General features: G+C 39.6%; 1 protein-coding gene across 1 annotated transcript in view; it reads right to left on the bottom strand.

Moving 5' to 3' along the window:
• urb1.L (URB1 ribosome biogenesis 1 homolog (S. cerevisiae) L homeolog) overlaps window positions 1-12,991 on the bottom strand; it is a 55,838-nt gene extending 42,847 nt beyond the window's left edge. Inside the window, exons 1-8 of the mRNA XM_041581578.1 lie at window positions 12,721-12,991; window positions 10,232-10,371; window positions 7,098-7,249; window positions 5,068-5,200; window positions 4,578-4,674; window positions 3,604-3,686; window positions 2,488-2,613; window positions 2,168-2,298 (exon numbers count right to left, since the gene is read on the bottom strand). Coding sequence (XP_041437512.1) covers window positions 2,168-2,298; window positions 2,488-2,613; window positions 3,604-3,686; window positions 4,578-4,674; window positions 5,068-5,200; window positions 7,098-7,249; window positions 10,232-10,371; window positions 12,721-12,856 — 998 coding nt within the window. The 5' untranslated portion in view covers window positions 12,857-12,991. The remainder of the gene's footprint in view (window positions 1-2,167; window positions 2,299-2,487; window positions 2,614-3,603; window positions 3,687-4,577; window positions 4,675-5,067; window positions 5,201-7,097; window positions 7,250-10,231; window positions 10,372-12,720) is intronic.
• Window positions 12,992-16,587: the final 3,596 nt, after the last annotated feature.

Here is a 16,587-nt window from a genome sequence, read left to right as displayed (position 1 = left end):
CCACCCCTTTAAAAAATGCTTCTGGGGATGAGCCTTAATCATCAATAAATAAAACTGTGAACCTCTAGCCCCACAAGTCTTGGAGGAAGAGGAGTTGCTCATTACAAAAAGATATACATTTAGAAATGTGAAGAGTGAAGGTGTAAGCAATAGAGAATGCCAATATGCACACTTGCCCAGTCACATTCATATATACATATACGACCACTATATTCATGACTCATAATGACACAAAGTGTAGCATTGGTCCTATCAGCTAAAATTAAAATTCCAGATCTATGTCCCGAAGCTGGCATTGAACCCATCCAGAAACAATACCTTGCTTTCCCTTGTAGTATAGAAAATGTGATTGTAGCAATGCAGGAGGCAAGTAATGTTTCATTCGTACTGTGCATTCTCTGCTATTCTTGTACTTGAACATAAATTTATGGGAAATATATACAGTGCTCCTATGTATGTTATTATTCTTCCCTAATAATAAATTTGGCATCAGCCGTACCAAATGGGTCAGTAAACTACAGAGGAGGTCTCAATCCTAGTTCCACTATTATTATGCAATGCAAATAAATGAAAATGTTACAAACAGTAGCAGCACCCTCTACTGGCCAGAGACAATCACTATGGTTACAAAGACATAAACCACTCAACAGAGTGAAAAAAAAGCCTTGTTATTAAAGGGATACTGTGATGGGAAAACGTGTTTTGTTTTTTTTTCAAAACACATCAGTTAATAGTGCTGCTCCAGCAGAATTCTGCACTAAAATCCATTTCTCAAAAGAGCAAACAGATTTTTTAATATTTCATTTTGAAATCTGACATGGGGCTAGACATGGGGGCCGATTCACTAACTTCGAGTGAAGGATTCGAAGTAAAAAAACGTCGAATTTCGAAGTGTTTTTTGGGCTACTTCGACCTTCGACTTCGAATCGAAGGATTCAAACTAAAAAGTACTGTCTCTTTAAGAAAAAACTTCGACCCCCTAGTTCGCCATCTAAAACCTACCAAACTCATTGTTAGCCTATGGGGAAGGATTTTTTGGTCGAAGGATAATCCTTCAATCGTTGGATTTCGAAGGATTTAAGCGTTCGATCGAAGGATTATTCCTTCGATCGAACGATCAAACTATTTGTGCTAAAATATATTCGATATTCGAAGTCGAAGGATTTTAATTCCCAGTCGAATATCGAGGGTTAATTAACCCTCGATATTCGACCCTTGGTGAATCAGCCCCATATTGTCAGTTTCCCAGCTGCCTCCAGTCATGTGACTTGTGCTCTGATAAACTTCAGTCACTCTTAACTGCTGTACTGCAAGTTGGAGTGATATCACCCCCCCCCACCCCCTTTCCCCCCAGCAGCCTAACAACAGAACAATGGGAAGGTAACCAGATAGCAGCTCCCTAACACAAGATAACAGCTGTCTGGTAGATCTAAGAACAGCACACAATAGTAAAATCCAGGTCCCACTGAGACACATTCAGTTACATTGAGTAGGAGAAACAACAGCCTGCCAGAAAGCAGTTCCATCCTAAAGTGCTGGCTCTTTCTGAAAGCACATGACCAGGCAAAATGACCTGAGATGCACCTACACACCAATATTACAACTAAATATACTTGCTGGTTCTGGAATGAAATTTTATATTGTAGAGTGAATTATTTGCAGTGTAAACAGTGTCATTTAGAAAAAAAAAACGACATCATAAAAATCATGACAAAATCCCTTTGAATAATTGCTTTCAACACTGCATGGAAACACTATATGACTAAAAGGCTATATTCTTAGAAAGAGAAAACTTAATTATTTGGAGCACTCAAATGGCCTTTGCTTTTAGCTACAGTATATTTTACAATATAAAGAACCTGCAGCTCTTTAGATGTTGTTCAACTACAACTCCCACAATTTCACTATGCAGCTGAAGGGTAAGAGGGGTAGAGCCATGTTTCAACAGCATGCACAGAAAAAGAAGTGTCACAATTCAGTAATAAAATATACAGCAAAAGAAGCCTGGAGGTCAGAAAACAGAAGATGCCTTGGAACACTTTTACAGTTTTCAATGCCTTAACATATTTTTCACAAGTGTACTCTTGGTATTGCCTGGCCTAAAAACAAACCACAGCTTGACCATACTGGTCCCTCCAAAACCACCTGTCAGAGTTTAGGTTTTTACCTTCCAGCCGTCCCAAGACTTGGATCATAGAAGTTAATGCCATGCTTCAGAGAGCAGCAGAGATCCTTCAGGAAGTTATGGACCAATTCCCGTATCATGAATTTTGCTGCTTCCTTGGGATCCTTAATATCCTAAAGAGAATGAGTCACTCAATCACACTGTAAATATTTTTGTTTATTTTGCCTTCATTCCTTATCACTTCTCATAAGACAAAACCTTTTCAATGCTTGAAGCAGAAAATCTAGTTTGAAGAGAAAAGTGATCCTCTTGCGGAGCACCGTGAGGACACTTGTGCAAAAGGAAACCATTTGCCGACATACCTTGATGTCCTCCGTGCTCACATCTACAATCCCATTCCAGCGATAGAGCGATGCAACGTGATTTAACAAGGTGAAGGTGAAAAAGCGCACTTTCTGGGTCTTCGTTATTGCTTTATTGTGAACAACCTAGAGTAAGGTGATAATTCATATAACAGTGTCAGATCTGCTTAGAGCTTAAAAAGTAGAATTCAAAGATACGATTTGTTTAGATATGTCATATGCTAGAACACACACTCATAAAGACTAATAAATATATATATTTTTTTATCCTTATCTCTGAGGAAACCCCAATCAGCTGTTCTGATCCTGGCAGCTAGTCAGTGTCAGAATGAGCCTAAAGCTGGCCATAGATGCAAAGATCTGATCGTACGAATCGAGGATTCGTACGATTTTCGAACCGTGTGTGGAGAGTCCCGACATTTTTCGTCCGGCGGAGATCGGTCGTTTGGTCAATCGGACAGGTTAGAACATTTCTGTCGGCTGCCGATAATATCTCTGCGTGTATTGCCGATCGTACGATTTTCAGTGGGAGACTGTCACTAGCTTTGGTTGGACATAGATATCGTATGATTGCTGTCAGGGGCAGAACATTGCTGATCTGACTGGTAAGACTTTGATCTGAATGGTTAGTGGCGGGTCGGGAGATGGGAAAGTCCGATCGTACGATGATTCGTACGATCGGATCTTTGCATCTATGGCCAGCTTAAAGGGAGCCATACACTATTAGATCTTAACCCGATATGCCCACTAATGACAGGGCAATAGGGCTGAACAATTGGATTACAATGAAGCAAATGGGCGCCAACAGCTCATATGACCGCATAAACTAGACAATGCGGTCCTCGATCAAAGGAGAAATCAAACCTGCCGGATTGATATCTGGCCAATTTTTGGCCATGACATCGATCGGGAGGACCCATTGGAAGCCCCCACAGACAGGCAGATAAACTGCCAAATCAGTCTAAAGGACCGATATCAGCAGCTTTAATCTGCCCGTGTAAGGCCACCTTAAAGTGCTGTCTTTAAAAGGAATATAAAACCTATATCTATATTTTACCACGTGACTTCAATCAGGTGAAACGCTGTGGTGTGTAAGAGGCCATAAAGTAGTTATACCTTGGTTTTCAGCAGTGAAAGAAGGAGATTGATGGTAGAAATACGATCTTCCTTTATGCCAGTGAAAATCTCTCCAACAAAGTCTGCAGTATAAAAGAATAACAAGTTAATGGCCTATAATTGTCAAGTCAGACTTAAATGACACTTAAGGGGTTATTTATTAAAGTCCGTATGTCAAAAACTCTTTTTACTATAAAATCTGAATTTTTAGTGGAAAAAAAGAACTAGAATTTTTCAAAATTCAACACAGAGGATGGAAAAAGTCTGAATCCATAAATCCAGAATCTCAGACCTGCCGAGGTTGTATATAAGTGGTTGGAGAGGTCCCTATCCTATTGGGACATTTCTGTGGCCTGCGGTGGAATTAGCCTGAAAATCCAACTATTTCGGACTTTTCCGGTAAAAAAAAAAAAAAAGAAAAAGAAAAAAATCTGGCTTTTCTGGGTAAAAGCCAGAAAAAAATACGATTCCGTTTTTTGCTCGATTTTATTGAGTTTGTCCCTGATCCGATTAAATTGTGCTTTTTTAATAATAAATAAGGTCTAATCGTGAATACTAGTTTGACTGGACTTTTTTTTTTATTTAAATAATTAGAAAAACTGGGATTTTAATAAATAAGGCCCCTAATAAACATAACTGTTGGCCCTATAAATGGAGGGACACACACTACAAAATTGGAAAACAAAATCCCCATTAACAAGCAATGTAGAAAATGAACCGATAATAACAAATTTTTTGGAAAGTGGTTAACTGCCATATAATTAGTTATAACATTTTTTGTATTTATAGAGTATTTTATATACAGAGGCTTTTTCTCTGCCAGTGTTTTTCCATTTTCCACCTCCTGTACTGACTTGAATGGTAAAAAAAGCCATACCATTATTCACAGCAGCTGCAGGTAAGTCTGTTGCCTAATCAAGGTTTGCTGCTCTAATTAATGTTCTTTGTAAATATATAATAAAAGGTAGAAATACCATTCAGTTCTATGATCTGTATGATGGTTGGATTGTCCCCAGAAATTAAGAAAGACATTGCAAACTGAATGTACGCCATTCGGACATCCGGCCTTCCCTGAAAAAGAGAAAAAATTATTCTCATAGTCTTCATCCATATGACAATATAGAATTAGAATAACTGCCTTTAATTGTGGGTGCTGAAGTGTGCTCATCCCTACATGTTTTTGTCCCAATGATTTTATGTGTGCAAACTAGCACACTGCACTGCAGGGTCAGCCTGGAGCCCACCGGCAATGCTGTCTCTGTGGCCCCCCCCGCCACAAAGCCCCCTCCACAATCCTGTGCCACCCACCATGGTGCCCCATTGGCCCAGTCTGACACTGCTTATAATTCGATCCTTCACAGGGTTGAACCTGATGGACATATTCCATTTTTCAACCTCATCTCCTTTGTTGATGAACCATTAGACAGTATATAATTTATTCATACTCTGAGTCAGAGTTCACACCTGTTTGTCTCTCCTTTTTAACAAATTCGGCAGGAATTTATTATGAAAATCAAAATGGCTGAACACTTCTCTGGCACAATCAGGTCCCTGTGTCACCATGGCAGACAATAAATTCAAGCAAATCCTGGACATTCTGTTGAAGAGAAAAAAGAATAAATAGAGTCAAAGGCACAGTACATTTTAATTACAAAGCTGAAGGATATTTAAAAATCAAGTAAATGTTAGAAGATATGAATATCAAGTTATACATTAGAAATTAAGACAGCCACACTACACCATCTGGCTTTTTTACACTATGCAGATATAAAATACTGGTATATAATGAATGTGTATATTTGGCATTTAAAGATCTGGTTGTTAAAAGGACACTTAGCACTTTTGAACATGCAGTGATTCAGAGCTCGTCTTAATCTGCATGCAGACCATAGTCATAGCTGTAGCTTTGAGAGTTCTGCTCCCCTGGAAAAACATTTCCTCAGTTCCCTCTGCAATTTAGTTTGAGGTGAGGATGGTCCGAGACTTTGCTCCTGATGCAGGGGGTCTGCTTCCATGGTAGCTATGCCAATGATCACAGTGTTCAAGGATCCTAACTAACCCCCACTCATTGCATTGCAGAATTTGTAGTCCTTAAAGGAAAACTATAGCCCCAAAATGAATACTTGAGCAACAGATAGTTTATATCATATTAAAGAATCTTATCAAACTGGAATATTTATTTAAGTAAATATTGCCCTTTCACATCTCTTGCCTGAAACCACTATTTCATGATGTGTGCTGCCTCAGAGATCACCTGACCAGAAATACTGCAGCTCTAACTGTAACAGGAAGAAGCGTGGGAGCAAAAGACAGAACTCTGTCCGTTAATTGGCTCATGTGTATGGTTTGTTTGTGTGCACCGTGAATCATACGATCCCAGGGGACGGCCTTTGTTTTTTAAAAATGGCAGTTTTTATATCTATTTAGGATTACCCAATGGCACATACTACTAAAAACATATTACTATGAAAATGGTTTATTTACATGAAGCAGGGGTTTAAACATGAGCTGTTTTAAGCAATATATTTTTATAGAGACCTACATTTGAAGGGTGTCGTTTTCCTTTAACAGGATTTATTAACAGAATGATAAAGAAGCTTAGGAAGGCATGGGATCCTCCACCACAGTAGTGGTAATTAACATACTCCCCTATTCTAACTTAGTACATTTTAAACATTCTGGGATGACAGGAATAAGAATAATATGATAATAATAAGAGCAGCATCTAGAACAGTGATCCTCAACCAGTAGCTCGTGAGCAACATGTTCTCTGACCCCTTGGATGTTGCTCCCAGTGGCCTCAAAGCAGATGTTTCTCTTTGAATTCCTGGCAAACTTTAGTTGCATATAAACCATGTTTACTATCAAACAGACCCTCCTGTAGATCACATAAGGTCAAATTCCATATTTTGCACCCCTATGAACTTTTTGCATGATTATGTTGCTCTCCAATTTTTTCTATATTTAAATCTGGCTCACTGGAGAGAAAAGTTGGGGACCCCTGATCTAGAACAAAAAAATCATTAAATAAAATTGTATTCTTTCTGAAATGGGACTACTCAAGACTGCCTGCAAATATTTGTGGCATATATACCTGGTAAGGACACTGAATTTAAAATGCATAAGAGCGAATGTAAAAACAAACGTGTATTAACTTACACAAACCAATCATTTAGGTTTCTAGAGCTTAGCAGACCTTTATTAAACTGGCAAAAAGAATATAATTTTTTTCAATGTAATCGGCTCTGCAGAGGTAAGTAAATGAGCTTACTGATCTGTCACTTACATCTCGATTAGGCAATAATATATCGAGTTGTAGCTATGATCTCAAACAAGAAATAAAGCAGAGGAGAAATACACAAAATTTATATATCATTTGATACATTCCCCTTGAATTTAAACCATTGCTTCTTCCTGAGCTTGGATTATTGAAGCACAGGGTTAAACATGATGTTTGTTTCAAGCTCATGCAAATTTCCCATCTGTGGGTTTACCTGTGGGTTTCCGAGTAAACAGACGCATAGATTAATTTCATGTGCGTGTTAATCATTTTCTTTACAATGTTGGCTCCGGCAAGGTTTAAATGTGAGAGGTCACTGGCAGTTCTCAGCAAAATGGCTTCCAAGGCTTGAAAAATTAACATCATCTGCAAGAAGAAATACAGTGTTAGATGATGAAATAATATTAATGCTCTACTAAAGGGCTTCCACTGTGAGGTCTATAGCAGAGGAAAGCGAGAAGCACTACTTCAGAGGCTTACCTAGCAAAGTATTTCATTTTAAGAAACAGCTGAGACCTAAAAACAAAATTAGATTTATACACTTTAAAGAAAAAGGAAAGGTTGTCCCCCCCCCACCCAATGACTATTGACTTACTTGATACTGCACTGGCCCAAGGCACTTTTGGGTGAACAATCCTCTTCCTCCCGTCTTCTGTCTTTCTGTCTTTAAAAGCCAATGGGCAACACATGCACAGTAGAGCAAAAAAAGCTGCCTTTTTTGTTTAGGTTCGACTATTAACTGTGCATGCGTGCCAGCACAAAGGAAGAGTAATGCTCTCTAGTAAGTGCCCCATTGCACTCCAGTAACCTGGTAACTGGAGAACCAGCCCAGGGTATCAGAAATGTTATTACGATCCTTGGGGGTGGCCTAACATTTGGCACCCTCTTGGTTGGGAACTTCATTCTCCTTTAAATATGGTTAATCCTAAAATGGGGATGAATAGTGCCGGTGGCTCTCAATAGCAGTTAGCAAACATCATAATTATAAAGTGCTTATGCCAACAATTGTTTTTGCATCTAGTGCCAATGCAATATTGTGGGGGTTGTTTATTAAAGTCCGAATGCCAAAAACCCAAAAGAAAATAGTTTAGTCTTTTTTTATACTATGAAATCCAAATTTTTAGTGGAAACTTTTAGGGGGGAAACTCATTTCAGAATAGGGCTGTAACACCAGTGTATATTTGAAACTTGAATATAGCACCAATTCTATTCTATAGATTCTATCAGAATTTAGAAGCTTAATTAAGAAATTGTTTCCCATATAAATCACAGGGTTTATGATACTTGAGCAAATATTGCCTACAAATTAGCAGGTGCAAAGAGGTCTGTCCTGTCAGGCAATTGCTCAGCTTATAAACAAATTTTAGTTGTTGTTGAATCAGTTGTATTGGCTGATACATTAGATAGCTTTAAGAAGGGGATGGATGGCTCCTTAGCAAATGAGGAATAAAGGGTTATGGAATTAGCTCTTAGAACAAGTTGATCCAGGGACTGGTCTGATTGCTATCCGATTCCATCAGGAAGGAATTTCTTCCCCCTCTGAGGAAAATTGGTGAGGCTTCAGAGGGTTTTTATTGCCTGCCTCTGGATCAACTGCCAGTTAGACAGGTTATATATAGCCTTAAAGTAACAATAACCTCAAAAAATTAGTGTTTAAATTAATAAAAATATAATGCAGTGTTGCCCTGCACTGGTAAAACTAGTGTGTTTGCTTTAGAAACACTATTATTGTTTATATAAATAAGCTGCTGTGTAGCAATGGGGGCAGCCATTCAAAGGAGAAAAGGCTCAGCTTACACAGCAGATAGCAGATAAACTCTGTAGAACATAATGGTGTTATCTGTTATCCACTATTTAACCTGTGCCATATAGCCTTCTTTCAATTTCCACCATTGCTAAACAGCAACTTGTTTATATAAACAACAGTAGTGTTTTTGAAGCAAACACGTCAGTTTTACCAGTGCAGGGCAACACAACATTATATTTTCATTACGGTACTTTAAAACACTTTCATTCTTTGGTGTTACTGATCCTTTAAAAGGTTTGTTCACCTTCCAAACACTTTGTTAATTTGTTTGTAGATTGTTCCCCAGAAATAAAGACTTTTTTCATTATTTTCCATTATTTATTTTTTTTACTGTTTTTCCAAAATCTAAGTTTAAAGTTGAATGTCCTTGTCTCTGGTGTTTGAGTCTGGCAGCTCAGTAATTCAAGTGTAGACTCTGAACTGTTACAATTTTGCAACATTGAGTTGATCCATTTCTCAGCAGCATCTCTCTATTGTATCTATTCTAACAGCTGCCTTTAAAGTGCAATTCTAAAAGAGAATAAGGCTATAATGCTGTATTTTGTATACTAAAAATAAACATGAACTTACTGCACAACAAGCCTAATCAAACAAATAATTTATGCAGCTTTCAGGGGGTCACCATCTTGTAACTTTGTTATACATCTTTGCAAGGCCAAGACTGTGCACATGCTCAGTGTGGTCTTGGCTGCTTAGGGATCATCATAAATTATCAAAAACAGCACAAGTCAAATAATATCTGCCAGAAGCCGATACAGCAAGACTGATTGATAATCAGAATATACAGACTGCACTGGCTCCTGTGTTGTCATGTAATCTAATGTGGATTTTATAATTTTTGTATTGTTTAATACAATTAATGAAAACTCAGGGATTCAGCAGGGACAGAGATAGGAAATGTATCAACTAAATGTATCCATTTAGAACAGTTTACAGGGTCAGCGACCCCCCCCCCTCCCAGAGCTGCTTTAGAAGGTGAAAAATGAAACTTCAATATTAGAAAAATGGTCACACATAGAAAATTGAAAGTAATTGGAAAAAGTAATTATTTCTGGTGATCTACGGTATCTGAAAACAGTTGTTTGAAGGTGAACAACCCCTTTAAAAGGTTGAACTTGGTGAACGAGTGTCTTTTTTCAACCAAACTTACTATGTTATTGCCACATGCTGATGGGCTGGCATACATTATTTGCTATGTTTCAGTACCAGTGCAGTCACAGTTTACACAGAGATAGAACTGCAGAATTTTCCACATAAGCAGTACTAAAATAGGCATTAAGAGTCCTACAGCAACATTTAACAAAGAATATCAATACAGATTTAGCAGGAATACACATTATAAAGAGGGTTTAGATTTTGCCCGACATTCATTAGTTGTTTGATAACAACTACTGAATGATGTAGTTAACACTACAATGAACATTCCCAGGAGAGACAGGGGTCTCAGATAAACAGCACATCTCACTAAAGATGAATGATAAGACGGCAACACCTCTCGGTTAGTATACCTGTTTTATACCGTTTATATTTCTTATACCCACCTCACTCTCTGGGCGCTTTTCTCCTTCTAACAACTTGACAATTTCAACGCATTCTACAGAAATCTTGATGTATCCTTCCACCACATCATAGAGGTCAGAAGAAGGGAGTTTCCGGGCCAAGGTTATGAACTGCTCCAAACCTGGGGAGCATAAGAAAAAGTATATGTTATTATCAAGCCACAAACCGAATAATTCAATTCCTGTCGAATAGGTTCTAACTGTCTGGATAAGACCCTAGTCACTAATAAAAGCCTCTTTAAAGGAGCAGTAACACCAAAACGTGTAAGTGTAGTAAAGTAATTAAAATATCATGTACTGTTTGCCTGTACTGGTAAAACTGGTGTGTTTGTTCAGAAACTCTACTATATTTTATATAAACAAAATGCTGAGTAGCCATGGGGGCAGCCATTCAAAGCACAGCCTACATATCAGATAGCAGATGCACTCTATAGAAAGCCATTTTATTCTAATACAGAGCTTATCTGTTATCTAAGTAACCTGTGCCTTTTCTCGCTTTTCAGCTTAAATGGCTGCCCCCATGGCTACAAAGCAGCCTCTTTATATGAACTATAGTCGTCCTTCTATAGAAAAAACATACATTTCCCAATGCAGGGCAACAGTACATTATATTTTAATTACTTTAAAATGTTTTTATTTTTAGTGTTACTATTTCTTTAAAGAAGAACTACCCTACCCTCCATTGTCCCCCCTCCCTGCTCCCCTCCGCACAGGTATTAAGTAAATGCCCCTAAGCTGGTAATTTCCGTGCATTGCAGAGACAGCACAGCAGAGCTCACGAGCACCATCTTCCGGCGATTCGAGTCCCTTCGGCAATTTCCGTGGCTTTCGGCGCACGCGCAGTTGTTCGGGACCGGAATATTGCTACAACTGCGCATTCGTCGATACGGCGCTTAAGGTGGCCATAGACTAGGGGTCAGCAACCTTTACTATCAAAAGAGCCATTTTGACCCCTCTACCACTAAAGAAAAATAGTCTGGATCCGCAAAACATAACACAGCTTAAAACTTTTAAAAGATTTAACCTTTTTTTAATTTTAACCGTTACAGCAACAGAATACAACAAACAGAAGTGCAGTGTGCATATGTAGGCCTACTTTGAAATAAATTAAACACTGCTAGTGTTCTCCTCTGTTTAATGTGACTTTGGTTTCTGAAGCTCCATGCTGATCTTCCCTCTCTTGTCTTGAGTGGGTGACCGCGGTAAGGACCAGGATGAATCATCTTGCTGCGGCTCAGTCTTGTCTGTCACTCCTGGGACGTCTATACATTCCTCGCTCCTGCTGGCGGCTTCCTGAATGTGCGACCGCGGTAAGCTAACCGCTATCTTACCGCGGTCGCACACTCATGAAGCTGCCAGCAGGTGAGGGCTGTATAGACGACGTGACAGGCAAAGCCACAAGACTGAGCCACAGCAAGCAGGATGAAGAGCCGCAAGAGGCTCTGGAGCCGTGGGTTGCCTACCCCTACCATAGACGCAAAGATCCTATCGTACAAATCGAGGATTCGTACGATTTTCAGACCGTGTGTGGAGAGTCTTTACATTTTTCGTCTGGCGGAGATCGGTCGTTTGGTCGATCAAACAGGTTTGGTTTTTTTTCCCGACCGTCCCGCCGGAGCCCACTGCGCTCTCATCGTAATCCGATCGTTCGCCCGTAAGGCCAAACGTTCAGATTACCCCCGATATAGCCATTCCCGTTAGTGGCATACCGGGGAAAGATCGGCTTGTTTGGCGACGTCGCCAAACGAGCGGATCTTTGCGTCTATGGCCACCTTTACTTACTGAAGATTCCCAAAGTGCTGAAGATGGCCCCTGTGAGCTCTCTTGTGCTGACTCTGCAATGAGGGGTAATTACCATTTTAGGGGCATTTACTTGTGTTAACTCCTATGAGTTGGGGAGCAGGGAGGGAGGACTATGGAGGGTAGGGGGTAGGGGTTTTTATTAACAAGGGGGTTTAGTTTTCCTTTAAAGATAAGTGCCCCAATGCTGCATTTCTGATTTTTCAACAATGTAGCAGAAGCCAGCCATATAATGAGAGCAGTGTAGAACTGACTTCTGCTACACTGTCAGTTTTGAGTTGCTACTGCATCAACAAATAACTAACAATTTGGAATGAATACAATAATGGAAAGTTACTTAAGATTACAGTTTATAACAATATCTAAACATAAGAAAACAGTAATTGGGAGGGGAGGGCATCTACGGTAACTCTACATGACAGTTATATACTGTAATTATATGTCCAGCAGTAAAGTAAAGAGATAACTCTACAGCACAGGCCAAGCCTAATACATAAACCCTCAGTGATTTTCTGTGTCCTTTGCACTTACAACCGGGGACACATGTTCCTACACATTATAAAAGTAACCAGTAAATAGTTCACAGATTACATGAGATGTGGCAAGTCCATCCATGTGAAATGTCTGGCAGCAGGGGAAGCGTGTAGCTGCAGGGAGGGTGCCAGGCTCACCTTTCAGTGCAGTTTGTGGTTCCTTTAGTAGGGATTTCAAGTGAGTGCCAGTGAACTCCACCGCCATAGATTTTGCTTTCTTCCCTTCCATTACGGAATCCCCCTCCGCTACCGAACTCTTGCGTTTCTTCCCCATGGTAACCGGCGAACGGGACTAGTCTGCACAGTGTCCTGTCACATGAAGCAGAACGCGTGGCGACACCAGGGGGACGGGTCCGGCAGCACTATGTCCGCCGGAAACAAAAAACGCAGCACAAAAGTTCCGCCGGAACTGCCGGAAGTGTTAAGACAAGTGACATAAAATGCTTTTGCTTAGGCACGCTTAATCTCGAATTTAAATTGAAAGCGGGCTTTGTCGCTTCCCATAAACATTGTATCCAAAAGATGTGAGGGTCTCCAAAAATAAAGAAACAAATGTAAAAAGTAAAAAATTTATTAGGACATGAAGACCTAACGCGTTTCGTGCCTATAGGGGCACTTACTCATAGGCTGTGAGTAAGTGCCCCTATAGGCACGAAACGCGTTAGGTCTTCATGTCCTAATAAATTTTTTACTTTTTACATTTGTTTCTTTATTTTTGGAGACCCTTACATCTTTTGGATACAATGTTTATGGTTTTTGCACCTTGGGACTGAGGTGAACTGTGAGTGTTTTCCTCCTTTTCATTTTTTCTATTATATTATCTTTAATTGTTTGGTATTTATGTTGAGTGGTACCATAGATAACTTTTTTGTGGCAGTAGCACAAACCATACTATTTTCAGTTTTGTCGCTTCCCAGGCAACATTGTTCGGGGCACTCATTAGCTCGTAAAGTTACAGATTTCGAAAAACAATTGTAGTTGTATCAGCCATTTTCAAAAATATTTATGACAGGAAAAATGCTTGGAGCTTTGCCGTTTGCCAAATTCACTATATATTATATGCAAACACGAAGGGGCCGATTCATGAAGCTCGAGTGAAGGATTCGAATTAAAAAAACTTCGAATTTCTAAGTGTTTTTTGGGCTACTTCGACCATCGAATGGGCTACTTCGACCTTCGACTACGACTACGAATCGAACGATTCGAACTAAAAATCGTTCGACTATTCGACCATTCGATAGTCGAAGTACTGTCTCTTTAAAAAAAACTTCGACCCCCTAGTTCGGCAGCTAAAAGCTACCAAACTCAATGTTAGCCTATGGGGAAGGTCCCCATAGGCTTGCCTAAGTTTTTTTGATCGAAGGATATTCCTTCGATCGTTGGATTAAAATCCTTCGAATCGTTCGATTCGAAGGATTTAATCGTTCGATCGAACGAATAATCCTTCGATCGTAGGATTTGCGCTAAATCCTTCGACTTCGATATTCGAAGTCGAAGGATTTTAGTTCCTAGTCGAATATCGAGGGTTAATTAACCCTCGATATTCGACCCTTCATACATCTGCCCCTTAATGCAGATCATTTTATTTATAATACACAAGAGCCACGAATATCCTGAAAATTCTATTCTTATAAACGGTGCCTAATGATGTCATTGGTTATCGGAGCTAAGTGATGTCATTTCTGTCACATGACTCATTTAAATTATAATAGGGTTGCCACCTGGCCGGTATTTTATAAGCCTGGTCTGTAAAAATGATGGTTGATCCCAATGTTATTAATAGGGAAAAAAGCGAAATATATAGGAAGGCCGGTATTATTTATAATAAATAAAGCACCCTCTGTTGCAAAATATGAGGATATTAGAAGTAGGGTTGCCACCTTTTCTGGAAAAAAAATACCGGCCTTCCTAAATATTTATTTTAGTTGAAGCTCCTAAACCTGACTGTTTGCCAACCTGACTGTCCCATCTCAGCCTGTCAATTAGAGTTTCTGATGCTACCATATTCCTGCTGCACAAATATGGCAGCCTTCTCACAGAGGAACTTGGGGGTAAAAAAGGTAATGTAAAAGCATCAGGCAAATACTTGTATGGAAAAATTATAAATCGTATGCAAAGACAATGTTATGATAGATATAAAAAAAAGGTTATTTTCTGGTGTCAGTATCTTTTTAAGGGATATTTTTTCACCATTTCAGTGCACTTGCCATACAGAGCAAAGATGTGAGGAACTTACCTGGTGGTCTAGTGGGGGGGACGGCAGGGACGCCTGCCGCCCCCTCGGCGGGGACGCCCGCCTTGCGGTCTCTGTCAGTAAGATGCAGGCGCTCTGACATGATGACGTCAGCGCGCAAGGGCGTGAAATTCAAAAAAGTATAAATAGCCTGAAAGAGCTTCCAGACCTTGCCCGTTATAGGATCTTGTTCCTGGTGCTTTGTGCTTTTGAAGCTTTTGTATTTTAATTCTGATACCCGTTTGACTCCTGCCTGGCTTTGACGATTCTACTCTCTGTTTCCTGACACTTGCCTGTTTATCGACTCCAATTCTGCTTAACCCTCTGATTGACTTCCTGGTTTGACCCTTGCCTGCCTGACTATGATTATTCTCTGCCTGCCTCGACCCAGCCTGATCTCACTACTCTATTGCCTAACGCCTTGTACTACGACCTTCCGCCCAAAGACTCTCGCTAAACAGTCGTGCCCCTCTGCCTACCCAGAACCTCTTGCCTTGCACCTCTCGTTTATGTCCTGGTGGCATCCAAGTAGCTGAGGGCTCCTCCCGAGGCCAAAGGCGGTCACACTACAGGTGAAGCACGAGCCGAGACCAGGGTACTTGGCATTTGTTCTGGTGTTGGGTGCCGAACATTATATAAGATTTAACAACCTCAGCCCAGAAAATCATTCTTAGGATGATGGTGCTTTATTTCCCATTGGAAATGCCCTTTCCCACAGACAACAAAGTTCCAGAAAATACCTTAGTGCAAGGGATAATTGAAATCATTGGAGGCAAAACATATTATTGACACTGGTATAACAAGCAGTGTCTGCTTTCATTCAACCACCTGCACCTATATACTAGCAGACCATGACAGTATATACCAGCGCCTATCTGTACACAGCATTAGCGCTTTCAGAAATCTCTCTGTACAAAAGGAACCTTTAATACATTAGCAAATGTACCATAGACATGCAGGCTTGGATTTCATACTATTTGACTTTATCCTTTTTATCTATACATGTTTTATATCAGCCTCACTGATCCTTTAGAACTATGGCTTTGTATAGAATAACCTTTCACAATCCTTCCATTGTCATAGGTGTTGCCTGAGCAGAAATGCAAATGGGATTTCTGACAGAGAGCTATAATTAAAAAGGGTATTTTTTTCAATAATTCCCATGGTTTCTGATGGTGAGAAGTGTCTTTGTTATGTTCTATAACTTTCTGGTCTTTTTCTTAGTGTTTCTTTGATAGGAGCTAAATACAGTATTACAGTACATACTTGGCAAAGGTTCAATTGTGATGCGTACATAAGTAACGCTGTGTCCACAGCTACAATCAGCCTGTATTGTGTTAGGCTTTGAAGAAAGGTTGAAATATACGAAATTTATAAGTAGTTGGTTTCTCATGTTTCCTTTATGCACACAGTAAAAGTCTTGTATGCACAAAAATTCCATGTCTTTAATTATAATTCCCTATCTCACATAACACCCGAACTGAGAACTGGCACTTACTGTATATGACAGTGTCACCCACTGTAACCTACAACACTAAGGGGGTTATTTATCAAAGGTTGAATTTCAGAGCTTTGCAAACTTTTTAGAGCTCAAATGAACTCACAACTTGAATGGTTTCTAATTTAAGAAAAAACTCCAATGTAAAAAACTTGAACCAGTGAATTCTGGGTTAACAACCCTAAAACTCAATTTGTTTTCTGTGGAAAAAAAAGACTCGAATCGCTTGGGTTTTTGAGCGAAACTCACTGAAAAAAGTTTGAACATCATGAAG

This window comes from Xenopus laevis, chromosome 2L (genome assembly GCF_017654675.1).
Source record: "Xenopus laevis strain J_2021 chromosome 2L, Xenopus_laevis_v10.1, whole genome shotgun sequence".
In the NCBI taxonomy this organism is placed as follows: Eukaryota; Metazoa; Chordata; class Amphibia; order Anura; family Pipidae; genus Xenopus; species Xenopus laevis.
The sequence above is the reverse complement of the archived record's forward strand: the minus strand, read 5'-3'. Positions and strand labels throughout refer to the sequence as shown.